The 16,892-nt window shown below is 56.1% G+C and overlaps 2 protein-coding genes across 2 annotated transcripts; both read right to left on the minus strand.

The window, feature by feature from the left end:
- Nucleotides 1-276: 276 nt before the first annotated feature.
- LOC136356968 (uncharacterized) lies at nucleotides 277-3,978 on the minus strand. Its single transcript, XM_066311692.1, has 4 exons — nucleotides 3,913-3,978; nucleotides 2,389-3,793; nucleotides 1,728-1,837; nucleotides 277-458 (listed from the first exon to the last, which is right to left on the minus strand). Exons 1-3 carry the CDS (start codon nucleotides 3,976-3,978, stop codon nucleotides 1,830-1,832), a joined length of 1,479 nt encoding a protein of 492 aa, XP_066167789.1. The 3' UTR covers nucleotides 277-458; nucleotides 1,728-1,829.
- A 3,670-nt stretch (nucleotides 3,979-7,648) lies between these two features.
- LOC136356969 (uncharacterized) lies at nucleotides 7,649-16,143 on the minus strand. The gene is made up of 4 exons (XM_066311693.1): nucleotides 16,078-16,143; nucleotides 9,756-11,160; nucleotides 9,095-9,204; nucleotides 7,649-7,825 (listed from the first exon to the last, which is right to left on the minus strand). The coding sequence occupies exons 1-3, from the start codon at nucleotides 16,141-16,143 to the stop codon at nucleotides 9,197-9,199; spliced, it is 1,479 nt and encodes a 492-aa protein (XP_066167790.1). The 3' UTR covers nucleotides 7,649-7,825; nucleotides 9,095-9,196.
- Between the last annotated feature and the right edge of the window lie 749 nt (nucleotides 16,144-16,892).

Here is a 16,892-nt window from a genome sequence, read left to right on the forward strand (position 1 = left end):
AGAGACAGAGAACCGTCAAACTGCATCACCCAGTGGGCGGTTTGAGGCAGCTGTGAGGGGTTCGTGCTGGCCTCGGGTATTGAGACGGTCTCTGGAGCCGGGGTCCACTCTGCCACAAAATCGGCGAGGGCCTGGCTCTTGATAGCGTGGCGTGGTTCAAAGTGCAGATCGAACTCGGAAAGCTCGATTGCTGTCGCGACCGGGAAAATTGCCTTTTTCCGAACGCTTGTGTATTAATCCCCGTCCCAGGAAAAGCCGGGGTACACCATACAAACATGATATAAAAGACACATCTTTATTATATCGATAATATTTACATTATTACAAAGGCACTTAAGGCCTGACAAACAAAGATAAACAGCAGCGGACTAGCGGGCCTACGGCTCCATCTTCACAGGCGCTCAACTGGAGTATAAGCCAGGACTCCACCTAAGACATCTCCTCCAAAGCTTCTCTTACTGAAGGGGGAAAAGATTGAGCAAGAATGAGTACAACCACAGTACTCAGCAAGCCACACCGGAGAATGCATGATTAATGCAAGGGAGTACAAGGAGATAATAATATAGGGGTTCAGTTTTGCAGTAAACAGCATTTAAAAGTCACTTAGTTGCCCAAAGCTATTTTATAAAGACGATCCTAGAGCTACACAGTGTTATTAAACAAGGCCGTGAACCCTCACGAACCTGCCTTAACCCAAGGCCTACGATGAATTGGACCGAACTGGCAACCCGACCTGGGTCCCAACTCGTCCCAAGCCAACCCAGGCCAACCATTCCATATTTTAGTTGTTGAGCAAATTTTAAGAATTATAACACTGACCTGGGTACATTGCTAGGCTTGCCCATATCCGAGGGCTCGGCTATTCGAATAGATTTACTCTGATCAGAGGTGTACATCTTTACCCACAAGACACATCTTTACTCCGCATTCCATGGCCTTGGAACCCGTCGTAAAGATGTGACATAGTTTCCAACCCATCCTAGCCTTAGACAAGAGTACCGACCCAATCCTACCTACGGCCGGGATACCCGGGACAGGCAGGCAGAACTGAGCCCCTAGCATTGGGCACCAACCCTCCGCCGTATGACATCTCGACTACCGAGCCGCAGCTCGTGTAGCCTTCATTTGCCCTGGAGAATGTCCATCGACGCCCGACTTCATCCATCTCCAATCCGTGTACTTTTGTTTATGACTAGACTGAGCCACAAACTAAGCCTTACCCATTAGACATGTGGAAGTACGGTAGTGCTTTGCAACAGAGGCCCGAGCTTTAGTCCTTATAGTGGCCGGGGTGCTACTTCCCATAACTGGCATGCACCCAAACCCCACCGAAAACAGGTTTTAGGGGTTTTGAAAGAGGAAGAGAGGTGTATGTCCAATTCCACCACAAACCAATAATTCCATAGTGTCCAAATGATATGAGAATTCCCAAAGTCTAAAGTTATAAAACCACCTAATGTTGCCTAATTATTCAGCGAAGCATCTACCTAAATTTATACTAGTGGAACCATGAACAGAGTACCCACTAGTTGGGGTTTTATTTATTCTAGGGTGAACAAGGTAATAATAATAACAATAACAATAATAAGGTCATAACAAAGGTAATTGGGCATGGCTAGATAAAACAGTGATAACGCGGGAATTTAAATAAAGCGGTAATGCAATAATTTAAATCAACATAATTTTACAAACTGGGATTCAATATGTTCAAGGATGATGTGACTTGCCTTGCTCAGAGAGAACGGACTTCCGATCCTTCGGCGACGACCACGAACCACGCTTCGGGAACCTCCGGAACGACGAAAGCTACGCGAAGCACACAAGCAAAGCTACAAGCCTATAAAGAAGCAATAACAATACATAAAAACAAAGCACAGGGTTCTTTAGGTTATAGCAAACATTAGGAGACTTGAACGGGTCGATTCAGAGTTCGTATGACCAAGATATGATCATCCGAAGTTTAATGCTGTTATATGGAGATTTGCGGATTATTGTAATTAGGTTTTGCAACTATAAAACATGTGTAAGCGCTAGCCTGGAAAAGACAGGAAGGCTGCGCCGTTGACATGCGGACCCCACATGTCAACCTAAAGGACCGCGGTAGACCGAGTGCACAGAGACGGTCCACGGGTCGACGGAAGCGGATCCCGTGTGTCAACCGAGGCGAGTGGCCGACAAACGGACTCCACTGGACACCACACGGACTGCACACGTGGAAACCACGCGGCTACCAAGCGGGCACACAAACACGGACACTACACGGTCACCACCCGCACACGTGAACGACTACCGACACCGGTACACGGGTACCGGGGTCGACGACCGCACAACGGGTACGGGGCGACGCCGAAAGGACGAGGGCGGGGAAGCGAGAGGACGGATCCTTACCACCACGCGACGAGGCGTGGGAACGACAACGACGAACGGGCGCGGCGGAGACAGACGGGCACAACGGAGACGAACGGCGAGGGGACGGCTTCGGCGGCGATCCTTGGACGAAGGCGAGACGCGGCCGGCACGGGGCTTGACGACGCGGAGCCGAGGGCGGAGACGAGGACGGGGCTGCAGCGGCTCGCTTGACGAACGCGGACGACGGACGAGAACGGCTCGACGGAGGGACGAACGCCACGACGACCGGGAACGACGAGAGGACGACGACGACGGCGACGACCGGGACCGGCGAGGAGGCGACGAGGACAGCCGGCAGCGGCTGCACGGAGACGAGGACGACGTGGGACACGCCGCTGCGATGACGATGACGGAGGCGGCGCCGCGAGACGACGAGCCGGGCGACCGACGGGACGTCGATGACGAGAACGATCGGAGACGACGATGATGGCAGGCAGCAGCGGCTGAGAGGAGGAGGGGACAGCGTGGAACACGCCGCTACGACGTTGGTGATGGTGGTGGTGCAGCGGGGCGACGAGCCGACGAGGAGGAAGGAGAGGCCGGCGCGGAGACGACGGCGTTCCGGCGAAGTTCGGGCGAGGAGGAGGTGGTGCCGGGGATGAGAGCGGCGTCGTGGAGCCGAGGAAGGTGGTGGCGACGTCGGCCGGCGCTCCGGGGACGTGGCAGAGGCGGCCGGAGGCGGAGAAGTGGTGGCGACGCCACTGGACGCCGGCGAGGACGCGTCTCCGGTGCTTTCCCCGCGAAACGGAGGGCTGACCGAGGGAGAGGGAGCAGCTGCGAGGCCGAGGACGACGTCGCGGCTGCGATGCCGAAGATGGTGGTGGAGGTGGCCGACCGGTACACGGCGAGGAGGGACGGGCGGCCGAACAACTCCGGCGAGGCGGATGTAGAGGTTCGCGGCGACGTTCCGGCGAAACCGAGGGCAGGCCGGGGTGGAGGGCGATGCGGCGTCGCCGAGGGAGGAGACGGCGACGTCGGCCGACGCTCTGGCGCGGCGACCGGGCAGCCGGAGGAGATGTCGACGAGGAGGAAGGTGAGGCCGGCGCGGGCGACGGTGTTCCGGCGATGTTCGGGCGAGGAGGAGGTGATACCGGGGATGAGGGCGGCGTCGCGGAGCCGAGGGAGGTGGTGGCGACGTCGACCGGCGCTCAGGCAGGGAGATAGAGGCGGCTGGAGGCGGCCGGCGCGAAGGAAAGAGGAGGACGACGGCGGGAACGCGCCTCCGGCGGTCACCGCGCGAAACGGAGGGTAGGCCGAGGGAGAGGGGGCAGCTGCGATGCTGGAGGAGGCGACGGCGCGGCCGGACGATGCTCCGGTGAGGAGGGAGAGGCGGCTGGAGGCCGGCCGGCAACGTGGGAGAGAGAGGGCGACGGTGGGGAGGTGGCTAGAGACCACGGGAGAGCTTGGGAGGAGACCAAAACGGTAGAACGCAAAGAGGGGGTTCTATTTTATAGGAGAGGAGAGGGAACCGGCCACGGGGGAGGTCGGAACGGCGGCGAGAACCACGGCCGGCGGCAATGGTTGGTGGCCGGAGAAAACGCGAGCGTTCCCGGCGATTGGGGGCGGCATTCAAGGGGGAAAACGGGGGAAATCGAAGAGGAATCAATGGGGATTAATTGCCCCTAATCAATTTGGTAAGAGCCGGCTTGAATAGAGCGGATTTAGAGGAGGAATGGCGCTAGGGCTCGCTCGGGAGAGGGAGAGAGGACGGCCGGGCGGGAGGAAGGGGACGACGCCCGCCTGACGCGCGGGCCCCACGCGGTCGGGCGGCGGCGTCAGCGCGCGCACGCGCGCGGCACGTGCGGGAGGGGAGCGGCTCGGGGGCTGGGGCGGCTTGGGCCGGCGGCCGGCCCAGGAAGAGAGGAGGGAGAGGCGGCTTGGGCCGGGCAGGCCGGGAGGGGAGGGGGGGGGAAGAGGCAGCCCGGGAGAGAGAGGGAGGAGGGAGCTGGGCCGAGAGGGGAGGAGGCCCAAGAGGAGGAGGGAGAGAAGGAGAGAAAGAGAGGGAGGAGAGGGAGACTTTGAACTGGGCTTGGCCCAAAGGAGGAAGAGGAGGGATTTTTAGCTTTTCTTTTTAATAAACTTTGATCAAGGTTGTTGTTGCTTAATAATTATTTCCGGTGCTCTGAAAATTCAAGTAAAATTTGAGGGCTCTTTTTAGACCAAGGAGAATTTAACAAAAATTCTCCGGGCCACATTGGAATTTTTCTTGTACGTATTTTAGTGTTTGCCAATTTCTTTTCGCATTTTAATTAATTCTATTATGCCTTTTAGCGAATGATTTTTATTTCGGGATGAATTTATCAGGACGTGACAAATCCACCCCCCTTACAAGAATCTCGTCCCCGAGATTCGAGGAGGCTAGCAAGAAGATAGGTTGGGCGGTCTTCTCTTCTTGTCTGACTTCTTCCGCTCCGTCTTCTATAACAAACTTGCCTAACAAAACTTCTTCACTCTGGACTGCTTGGCTCGATCTCCTGTTGCAGATGGAATCTTCTCTTCACCTGACTTGTCCCTGGTTGAACCTTTAGCTGACTTCGACTGGGTTGCGGCACTTGAAGATAGGGCTTCAGTTCCAGAACTTTGCATAGTTCATATCTTTGGAGTCAACCTCATACAAGTTACCCACTTCATGTCATGCGTCGAGATCAGCTCGTCATTACTAAGATACCATGCTTGTCATCATTTAGCATTCAAAGTATTCCCTTACACATTCAGCCCTGACGTATTCTTTTTAGATTTCTCTTATCAATCACCTTTCGACCTACTTCTTTGCCCGATAATAAACACCTTTGCTGGTATCTTCTATCAATAACCTTTTGAACTTTGTCAACCAAGTACTCTTCACTCCAAGAGTTGTGGATGCTTTTGGTGACGATGCGGTCCTTTGGTCTGCTGCCTTTCAGTGAAACCTTCAAGTGTTTTGCCAAAAGCTGTACTGACTGTCTTTGTCTTTGATCCGAAAAAGACACATCTGAAATTCTTAATCCCAACAAATGTCTCTTTGGTTAATCGCTTGATTTTCTTTTCCATCCTCAGGTTGGTTATTAGTTCGAGGTTAGAATATAGTTCCTCTGGCACGAGACCCTAGGTCTCCTTTGTCAGTAAACAATTATACACATGATCACATATCCGCATCTTCCAAAAGAATCCTCTTAGAACTTGTTTTTATTACCAATTTCTCCCATATTACATGAATACAAGGCACTGTCTTAAACAAAAAGGGAAGGTGCTTAACATCGGTACATTGTTTCCTCTATGGGTTAGAATTAACATGAGGCCTCACAGGTACGGCGTTTGCTCCAGTGACCACAAGGCGAGTGACCTGTCTTCTTCTTGCATAATGGCCGGAGTGATGGCGCAGGTTACGCTTCGGCTGTGGACAATCTCTGGAGAAATGACCTGGTTCTTTGCAGTTGTAACAAATCAACGTCTTCTTTGCTGAGCTGTCCATCTGGGGATGATCATTGTGACTTGGAGTTGGAATTGGTGGTTGGAAACCCTTGCTAACATTGGCATCAGCGGTACCATCGTTGCTATCACCATTGGAGTCTTTCTCAGTGTCAAAATTGCTAAGGTTGTCATTCTGGGTTCCAACATTGATACTATCGTTGACATCTTGGCGAATGCTACCGACATTGCACGCTTTATTCGAGTGGTCACTAATGGGGCAAGAACCATGGTTGTTGGTGGTATCATCATTATTAGTATTGCTAGTGTTGTTGTCTGCATTGCATTCATCTTCTTGGGGCAGGAACTCTTGATGCACAACAGGAGATCCGGTGATCTGAAGTGGCTCAGTGCGCTGTCTTTGGTTACCACCTGGAAATACTGGGATGTTGACAATCCTTCTCTTGCAGTTCGTCATCCGATTATGCTCACTTTCGAGTTGCATGGCTTTGTCCACAAGTTTCTCAAAATCTTCATAATCCTCTAGAAGTAGTTGCACTGCAAGCTCATCTTTTAACCCCTGGAGAAACTTCTCTTGTTTGTCTTCATCCGTTTCCACATCTTCTGGTGCATAGTGAGCCAAACGATAGAACTCATGCAGGTACTCTGTGACGGTCAAATCTCCTTGCTTCAGGTAGCGAAACTCTCGTTTTCTTAGTGTGATCATTCCTGCGGGAACATGTGATCTCTTGAATACAGATGAAAACTCGTTCCAGGTGATGGTATGTCCTTCTGGCCGTGATGCTTCGTAGCTATCCCACCACTCTGAAGCCGGTCCAACCAACTGATGAGTTGCGAAGCCAACCCGCTCCTGGTCGGTGCACTGAATCAACCCTAGCTTCTTCTCGACTGTGCGCAACCAATCACTGGCTTCCATAGGATCGACGGCCATGGCAAAGGTTGGAGGCCCCGTTTTGAGAAATTCTGATAACTTGCACTGTTGCTGGACTGTAGGTACTTGAACGTTGGTTGCCCCTGCTGGGTTGTTCCGATTCTGTAAGAGTTGAAAGGCTGTTGCCAACATGTTGGTTTGGTTAACCACAACTTGGATTAGCTCTGGTGAGGTTTCGTTGATGCTTTTCTCATTCCCATTGGCTTGGGTTCTTGAGTCATCGGATCCATCATTCCCATAGCCTTTGTTACCAGTGTTATCCATCTGTCACAAGGTAGGGGTTGAGAGAGGAAGCATACAAGGAAAGAATAGACCAGAGCTAGGGACAGGACCTTAAAGGAACTAACTCTTTTTGTTGATGTGTTGTGTGTTTTGCTTATTCTGCAAGTTGATTAAGCAAACAACCTAGCATGGTTACATCACCACCCACCGATGCAAACCACGCGCTACACACACAAGCAAGGAAACACACGACAAACGAAACACTAGAGGGTGGCTTAGGTTCTGCGACGGGTTCTCCAAGATCTTCACTCCTGCTTCACAGCTGGCTTCACTGCTTCCTTCGCTTCGCTAGCGGATCCTGCAGTCTTCCGGAGCTTCGGCAAACAACTGACGACATCTTCTTCTTCGCAAAGCTGACCATCTAGTACTTAGTTGAAATCCGAAGAAAGAAAAGAGTAAACCTTTTGCAAATAGCATTAGGAGAAGGAGAAAAAGAGGAACTTTCGCAAATAATTTTATTTATAAAATATGTCCTTAGGTTTTATCCATTTGGCTTATCCTACAGTCGAGATGGCTCTGATACCAGCTTGTCGCGACCGGGAAAATTGCCTTTTTCCGAACGCTTGTGTATTAATCCCCGTCCCAGGAAAAGCCGGGGTACACCATACAAACATGATATAAAAGACACATCTTTATTATATCGATAATATTTACATTATTACAAAGGCACTTAAGGCCTGACAAACAAAGATAAACAGCAGCGGACTAGCGGGCCTACGGCTCCATCTTCACAGGCGCTCAACTGGAGTATAAGCCAGGACTCCACCTAAGACATCTCCTCCAAAGCTTCTCTTACTGAAGGGGGAAAAGATTGAGCAAGAATGAGTACAACCACAGTACTCAGCAAGCCACACCGGAGAATGCATGATTAATGCAAGGGAGTACAAGGAGATAATAATATAGGGGTTCAGTTTTGCAGTAAACAGCATTTAAAAGTCACTTAGTTGCCCAAAGCTATTTTATAAAGACGATCCTAGAGCTACACAGTGTTATTAAACAAGGCCGTGAACCCTCACGAACCTGCCTTAACCCAAGGCCTACGATGAATTGGACCGAACTGGCAACCCGACCTGGGTCCCAACTCGTCCCAAGCCAACCCAGGCCAACCATTCCATATTTTAGTTGTTGAGCAAATTTTAAGAATTATAACACTGACCTGGGTACATTGCTAGGCTTGCCCATATCCGAGGGCTCGGCTATTCGAATAGATTTACTCTGATCAGAGGTGTACATCTTTACCCACAAGACACATCTTTACTCCGCATTCCATGGCCTTGGAACCCGTCGTAAAGATGTGACATAGTTTCCAACCCATCCTAGCCTTAGACAAGAGTACCGACCCAATCCTACCTACGGCCGGGATACCCGGGACAGGCAGGCAGAACTGAGCCCCTAGCATTGGGCACCAACCCTCCGCCGTATGACATCTCGACTACCGAGCCGCAGCTCGTGTAGCCTTCATTTGCCCTGGAGAATGTCCATCGACGCCCGACTTCATCCATCTCCAATCCGTGTACTTTTGTTTATGACTAGACTGAGCCACAAACTAAGCCTTACCCATTAGACATGTGGAAGTACGGTAGTGCTTTGCAACAGAGGCCCGAGCTTTAGTCCTTATAGTGGCCGGGGTGCTACTTCCCATAACTGGCATGCACCCAAACCCCACCGAAAACAGGTTTTAGGGGTTTTGAAAGAGGAAGAGAGGTGTATGTCCAATTCCACCACAAACCAATAATTCCATAGTGTCCAAATGATATGAGAATTCCCAAAGTCTAAAGTTATAAAACCACCTAATGTTGCCTAATTATTCAGCGAAGCATCTACCTAAATTTATACTAGTGGAACCATGAACAGAGTACCCACTAGTTGGGGTTTTATTTATTCTAGGGTGAACAAGGTAATAATAATAACAATAACAATAATAAGGTCATAACAAAGGTAATTGGGCATGGCTAGATAAAACAGTGATAACGCGGGAATTTAAATAAAGCGGTAATGCAATAATTTAAATCAACATAATTTTACAAACTGGGATTCAATATGTTCAAGGATGATGTGACTTGCCTTGCTCAGAGAGAACGGACTTCCGATCCTTCGGCGACGACCACGAACCACGCTTCGGGAACCTCCGGAACGACGAAAGCTACGCGAAGCACACAAGCAAAGCTACAAGCCTATAAAGAAGCAATAACAATACATAAAAACAAAGCACAGGGTTCTTTAGGTTATAGCAAACATTAGGAGACTTGAACGGGTCGATTCAGAGTTCGTATGACCAAGATATGATCATCCGAAGTTTAATGCTGTTATATGGAGATTTGCGGATTATTGTAATTAGGTTTTGCAACTATAAAACATGTGTAAGCGCTAGCCTGGAAAAGACAGGAAGGCTGCGCCGTTGACATGCGGACCCCACATGTCAACCTAAAGGACCGCGGTAGACCGAGTGCACAGAGACGGTCCACGGGTCGACGGAAGCGGATCCCGTGTGTCAACCGAGGCGAGTGGCCGACAAACGGACTCCACTGGACACCACACGGACTGCACACGTGGAAACCACGCGGCTACCAAGCGGGCACACAAACACGGACACTACACGGTCACCACCCGCACACGTGAACGACTACCGACACCGGTACACGGGTACCGGGGTCGACGACCGCACAACGGGTACGGGGCGACGCCGAAAGGACGAGGGCGGGGAAGCGAGAGGACGGATCCTTACCACCACGCGACGAGGCGTGGGAACGACAACGACGAACGGGCGCGGCGGAGACAGACGGGCACAACGGAGACGAACGGCGAGGGGACGGCTTCGGCGGCGATCCTTGGACGAAGGCGAGACGCGGCCGGCACGGGGCTTGACGACGCGGAGCCGAGGGCGGAGACGAGGACGGGGCTGCAGCGGCTCGCTTGACGAACGCGGACGACGGACGAGAACGGCTCGACGGAGGGACGAACGCCACGACGACCGGGAACGACGAGAGGACGACGACGACGGCGACGACCGGGACCGGCGAGGAGGCGACGAGGACAGCCGGCAGCGGCTGCACGGAGACGAGGACGACGTGGGACACGCCGCTGCGATGACGATGACGGAGGCGGCGCCGCGAGACGACGAGCCGGGCGACCGACGGGACGTCGATGACGAGAACGATCGGAGACGACGATGATGGCAGGCAGCAGCGGCTGAGAGGAGGAGGGGACAGCGTGGAACACGCCGCTACGACGTTGGTGATGGTGGTGGTGCAGCGGGGCGACGAGCCGACGAGGAGGAAGGAGAGGCCGGCGCGGAGACGACGGCGTTCCGGCGAAGTTCGGGCGAGGAGGAGGTGGTGCCGGGGATGAGAGCGGCGTCGTGGAGCCGAGGAAGGTGGTGGCGACGTCGGCCGGCGCTCCGGGGACGTGGCAGAGGCGGCCGGAGGCGGAGAAGTGGTGGCGACGCCACTGGACGCCGGCGAGGACGCGTCTCCGGTGCTTTCCCCGCGAAACGGAGGGCTGACCGAGGGAGAGGGAGCAGCTGCGAGGCCGAGGACGACGTCGCGGCTGCGATGCCGAAGATGGTGGTGGAGGTGGCCGACCGGTACACGGCGAGGAGGGACGGGCGGCCGAACAACTCCGGCGAGGCGGATGTAGAGGTTCGCGGCGACGTTCCGGCGAAACCGAGGGCAGGCCGGGGTGGAGGGCGATGCGGCGTCGCCGAGGGAGGAGACGGCGACGTCGGCCGACGCTCTGGCGCGGCGACCGGGCAGCCGGAGGAGATGTCGACGAGGAGGAAGGTGAGGCCGGCGCGGGCGACGGTGTTCCGGCGATGTTCGGGCGAGGAGGAGGTGATACCGGGGATGAGGGCGGCGTCGCGGAGCCGAGGGAGGTGGTGGCGACGTCGACCGGCGCTCAGGCAGGGAGATAGAGGCGGCTGGAGGCGGCCGGCGCGAAGGAAAGAGGAGGACGACGGCGGGAACGCGCCTCCGGCGGTCACCGCGCGAAACGGAGGGTAGGCCGAGGGAGAGGGGGCAGCTGCGATGCTGGAGGAGGCGACGGCGCGGCCGGACGATGCTCCGGTGAGGAGGGAGAGGCGGCTGGAGGCCGGCCGGCAACGTGGGAGAGAGAGGGCGACGGTGGGGAGGTGGCTAGAGACCACGGGAGAGCTTGGGAGGAGACCAAAACGGTAGAACGCAAAGAGGGGGTTCTATTTTATAGGAGAGGAGAGGGAACCGGCCACGGGGGAGGTCGGAACGGCGGCGAGAACCACGGCCGGCGGCAATGGTTGGTGGCCGGAGAAAACGCGAGCGTTCCCGGCGATTGGGGGCGGCATTCAAGGGGGAAAACGGGGGAAATCGAAGAGGAATCAATGGGGATTAATTGCCCCTAATCAATTTGGTAAGAGCCGGCTTGAATAGAGCGGATTTAGAGGAGGAATGGCGCTAGGGCTCGCTCGGGAGAGGGAGAGAGGACGGCCGGGCGGGAGGAAGGGGACGACGCCCGCCTGACGCGCGGGCCCCACGCGGTCGGGCGGCGGCGTCAGCGCGCGCACGCGCGCGGCACGTGCGGGAGGGGAGCGGCTCGGGGGCTGGGGCGGCTTGGGCCGGCGGCCGGCCCAGGAAGAGAGGAGGGAGAGGCGGCTTGGGCCGGGCAGGCCGGGAGGGGAGGGGGGGGGAAGAGGCAGCCCGGGAGAGAGAGGGAGGAGGGAGCTGGGCCGAGAGGGGAGGAGGCCCAAGAGGAGGAGGGAGAGAAGGAGAGAAAGAGAGGGAGGAGAGGGAGACTTTGAACTGGGCTTGGCCCAAAGGAGGAAGAGGAGGGATTTTTAGCTTTTCTTTTTAATAAACTTTGATCAAGGTTGTTGTTGCTTAATAATTATTTCCGGTGCTCTGAAAATTCAAGTAAAATTTGAGGGCTCTTTTTAGACCAAGGAGAATTTAACAAAAATTCTCCGGGCCACATTGGAATTTTTCTTGTACGTATTTTAGTGTTTGCCAATTTCTTTTCGCATTTTAATTAATTCTATTATGCCTTTTAGCGAATGATTTTTATTTCGGGATGAATTTATCAGGACGTGACAATTGCCCATTTTACCACTCGTCCTGTACCCTCTCGATTATGCAAGATTTGACCGAGGGGGTAAGACGTAACCACAGCGACCCGATGCGCCTGGAAATAATGGCGCAGTTTCCTCGAGGCCATCAGAATAGCGTAAAGCATCTTCTGGGCCTGTGGGTATCGGGTCTTGGCGTCCCGGAGGGCCTCACTAACAAAGTAGACAGGCCGCTGCACCTTTCGGCGAGGCCGATCTTCTTCGCTAGGGGCCGCACCCCCGGGGCGTTCTTCGTCCGAGTGGCCCCTCGGGGCGCACCCGTCTTCTGTGCCGATGACCTCGGGGTCGGAAGACGACAGGAGCGGCCTTCCCACAGTGGCCTCGGGACCGTCCTGGGGGTTGGGGGCTCCTGGTGTCATCGGACAAGCGGGCAAAGGGCCAACTCCGGTCGTCAGGGGCCTTAGGCCACCGTTCGGCTCGGGGGCCTCTTCTCCCTGCTCTCTCCCGGGTCGAATCGGTACAGGGTTAGCCTCGGGGTCAGAGAGTGATAGGTGCGGCCTCCCCGCAGTGGCCTCGGGGCCTTCCTGAGGGTCGGGGGCACCCGACACCGTCTGACAAGCGGGCGGAGGGCCGACTCCGGTCGTCGGGGGCCTTAGGCCACCGTTCGACTCGGGGGCCTCTCCTCCCTGCCTGCTCCCGGGCCAAGTCGGCACAGAGTGGGGGTGCGCAGAATGAGGATTGTCCTCATCGCGCTCCACAACCAACGCTGCACTAACTACTTGGGGGGTCGCCGCTAAGTAAAGTAGCAGGGACTCATTTGGCTCCGGGGCGACTAGAACCGGAGGAGAGCTAAGATACGCCTTCAACTGGGCGAGGGCATTTTCAGCTTCCTCCGTCCAAGTGAACGGCCCCGAGCGCTTGAGGAGCTTAAACAGGGGTAGCGCCTTCTCTCCCAGCCTTGATATGAAACGACTTAGGGCGGCCATGCAACCGGTGACGCATTGCACGTCCCTAAGTTTGCTGGGGGGGCGCATCCGCTCGATAGCTCGAATCTTCTCGGGATTGGCCTCAATGCCTCGGGCAGAGACCAAGAACCCGAGAAGCTTACCCGCAGGTACACCAAACACACACTTATCGGGGTTCAGTTTTATGCGGGCGGAGCGGAGATTCTCAAAAGTTTCCGCTAGATCTGAAAGTAAGGTCTCTTGGTTGCGCGTTTTTACAACCAAGTCATCGACATACGCCTCAACATTACGTCCTATTTGACTACCCAAAGAAATTCGAGTAGTACGCTGAAAAGTAGGACCTGCATTCTTTAACCCGAAGGGCATTGATGTATAACAATAGGTTCCTACGGGGGTAATGAACGCAGTTTTTTCCTCATCCTCCCTAGCCATGCGAATCTGATGGTAACCAGAGTATGCATCTAGAAAACACAAAAGGTCGCACCCCGCAGTGGAGTCGACGATCTGATCTATGCGAGGCAGGGGGTAAGGATCCTTAGGACATGCCTTGTTAAGGTCGGTGTAGTCGATGCACATCCGAAGCTTGCCGTTCGCCTTGGGAACGACCACCGGGTTCGCCAGCCACTCCGGGTGGATGACCTCACGAATGAACCCGGCCTCCAAAAGTCTAGCCACCTCCTCGCGGATGAAAGCTTGACGTTCCGGGGCTTGCCGCCGCACTTTCTGCCGGACCGGCCTTGCGCCCGGCCGCACAGCGAGACGGTGCTCAATCACCTCCCTGGGGACCCCGGGCATGTCCGCTGGTCTCCATGCGAAGACGTCAGCGTTTGCCCGCAGGAAGGAGACGAGCGCGTCTTCCTATTTGCCATCCAGAAAACCACCGATCCGTGTGGTCTTGGATGGGCCGTCGCCCAAGGCAACCTCCTTGACCGGGACCTCGTCGCAAGTGGCCATCCGCTGCCTCGGGGCGGTGGGGGCAGAAGGGCCAAGCCTCTCGTCACCACCCTCGGGCTTGGACGCAGCAGCGAGGCGGTCCGCGCGCTGCTCAATGCAAGCAAGCGCGACTTTAAGGTCGCCACGGACAGAGATGGGGCCACCGGGGCCCGGCATCTTCATCTGGAGGTAGGCGTAGTGGACCGCCGCCATGAACTTCACCAACGCGGGTCTCCCCAGGACCGCGTTGTAGGGCAGACTGAGGTCCGCCACATCGAAGCTCACCCGCTCCGTGCGGAAGTTGGCGGGTCCACCGAAGGTGACCGGTAGGTCAATGTGACCTAATGGCCACGTGTGCCCCGGCGTCACACCGATGATCGGTTGAGACGGCTGGAGCACCATCCCCGGGGCCTTGATAGCATCAAAGGCCGCGGGGGAAAGGATGTTGAGAGCCGCTCCTCCATCTATGAGGACACGTCCCAACTTCACGTTGCAGATGGTGGGGGAAACCACCATCGCAACCTGCCCTCCCCGGGCAATGCACGGTGGGTGGTCAGTCTGGTCGAAAGTGAGAGCGACCTCCGACCACCGCGCCCGACGCATCGCCTCATGGGTAGGGGCCATGGCCAGAAGCTCTCGCTTCATGGCCTTGAAGCTCCGGCGAGAGACGTGAGCACACGCCCCTCCATCGACGGTGGCAATGGTGGCCCCAGGTTCTTGGAAACCTAGGTCATCATCACCATCATCAATGTCAACAGCGGGGGCCTTCTGCTTGGCCTCACTTCGCCGTTTGCCGGATGGGACCGCCGGGGACTTGCCCTCGCGGCGTTCCTGCCTCCTGTCCTCCTCCCACTTCCTCGTTCGCTCAGCCAAATTTTTGACTGCGCGACAGTCCGCGAGATGGTGGAGGGAGGTGTTGTGGACGGAGCACCACCTGCCGGCGGGGCGCTCCCTGCTGGGTGTACCAGCCCCGTTCTTTTTGTCGCTCGCAGGCCTCCCCTTTCGAGTGGCCCGCGGAGCGCCCTCGACGGCGAGGACATGACCCTCGTCGCCGGAACGGTCCGGCCTCTTCTTCCTCCTCCTGTCACGCCGCCCTGTCTGAGCGGCGGATCCGGGGGCGGCCGAAGCTGCCACTCCGGAACCGGAGGAGTTCCAGGTCCACGCTTCCTCCTTACGAGCCACTCGGTCCGCGAGCTGAAAAAGCTCCGCGGTAGTCTGGGGCTCTTTGGAAGCGATCTTTTCGAGCATGCGGTTGTGCCGCACGCCCCCCCTGAACGCGTAGATCACCGCGTGTGCAGGGATGCATGGTATAGTGTTGCGGACTTGGCAAAACCGCTGAATGTACGAGCGAAGCGACTCATCATCGCCTCGCTGTACTGCATGCAAGTCCGCTTCTTCGCCTGGGCGCGGATATGTGCCTTGGAAGTTCATGGTGAACTGTTGGCACAAATCTTCCCAGGAGTGGACCGACGCGGGTGGCAGATTCATTAGCCAACCCCGCGCCTGTCCTTTTAGGGCCATGGGAAAGAAGTTCGCCATGACTCTGTCGTCACCCCCAGCGGCCTCAATCCCGGTCGTATAGACCTGGAGAAACTCGGTGGGGTTGACACTCCCATCATACTTCTCGGTGATGGTGGGCCGGAACCTTGGGGGCCAACGGACATTCCGAAGACTCGCCACAAAGGCTCTACAGCCAACACCACCGGCCGGGGGCACGGAGGGCTGATCTTCACGTCCATGTCGGAGTGACACTCTGGACGAGGAGGCTCCCTCCGTTGCACGGGGAGTACGCCGGCTATTACACCGACGCCCGATGTTGAGGCGGGCATCCGGCTCCCCATGCTGATCCTCCCGAGTCGACGGTGTAGACGAGGGAGTGGCAGCCGAATGACGTGCAGCCGCCGCCGCTCGCCGCGCCCTCCGCCTTGATGACACGGAGCCGGTGGTAGCGGCGCCGGAGGTCTTGGTGGTGGTGGCGGACCGTCCACCAGCACCCAGGCGCTGCTGTGCCGTCATGACCAAGTTGGCCACGTCTTCCAGCCATCGTTGGGCTGGAGACTCCGGGTCATGGACGACAGGCGGGTGTCGTAGGAGCGCGCCAGCAGCTTGAAGCGCACCCTGAGGCGTGCTGCCGTCGCCGTAGACGAGGAGGCGACGCTCCCCGTCTCGCCGTTCTCCTGCATCACCTGCGGCCGGTGACGCTGCGGACTTGTCGACCCTCTCAAGCGCCTCCCCCTGCTTAGGGCTTTGGCGCGGAGGAGGTGGAGGAGTACGAGCTCGACGGCGTGGATTCGGCTCCCCGTCGTCGCCGCTCACACTCGGCGAGAGGTCGTGCGTTTTTCCTTGCTCGGCCATTAGGTTGAACAAGAAAAACTTGGGGCACACGGAAGAGTCTGAGAGCTCTGAAAGCACACGCTGAGCCCCCTACCTGGCGCGCCAGATGACGGAGCTGGTGGCTCCTCACCGGGGGACCGCGCAGGCCCCCCTTTGCCAGTTCGGCCGGGGGCTTAGGGTGAAATCTCAAGCTCTCGCTCTCTCTCTGTATGTGGAAAAATCGTATGCCAGCCAGAAAACACGAGACACCGACGATCTATACAGGTTCGGGCCGCTGAGAAGCGTAATACCCTACTCCTGTGTTTTGGTGGATCTGTGTATGAATGGGCTACAAGTGTGAGCTGACTTCTCCCCCGTTCTAAGCTCATAATCTGGGAAAGAATCAACAAACCCCCCACTCTATGGGCAAGGTCCTCCTTTTATACTTCAAGGGGATACCACACGCACCCTTCTCTTTCCAAACTGGACTGTTCTTTTTCTCTTGAATGGGCGGAGATCAGCACGGTTGCTGTCCGAATGACGCTCCGATGGGACAGCCCACACCTACCTCCACTTCCGCCGGGAGTGAGCGCGTCGTGGGAACATGGCTGTGCGCTGA

The sequence above is a fragment of the Oryza sativa genome, chromosome 6 (assembly GCF_034140825.1).
Source record: "Oryza sativa Japonica Group chromosome 6, ASM3414082v1".
Classification (NCBI taxonomy): Eukaryota; Viridiplantae; Streptophyta; class Magnoliopsida; order Poales; family Poaceae; genus Oryza; species Oryza sativa.

Coding starts and splice junctions, on each gene's coding strand:
- LOC136356969 (XM_066311693.1), bottom strand. CDS start 16,143: ATGCAGGAGAACGGCGAGACGGGGAGCGTCGCCTCCTCGTCTACGGCG. Junction 11,161..16,077: donor CGACGGCAGCACGCCTCAGG/GTGCGCTTCAAG, acceptor CGTGGTCTCTAG/CCACCTCCCCACCGTCGCCC.
- LOC136356968 (XM_066311692.1), bottom strand. CDS start 3,978: ATGCCGCCCCCAATCGCCGGGAACGCTCGCGTTTTCTCCGGCCACCAA. Junction 3,794..3,912: donor AACCATTGCCGCCGGCCGTG/GTTCTCGCCGCC, acceptor CGTGGTCTCTAG/CCACCTCCCCACCGTCGCCC.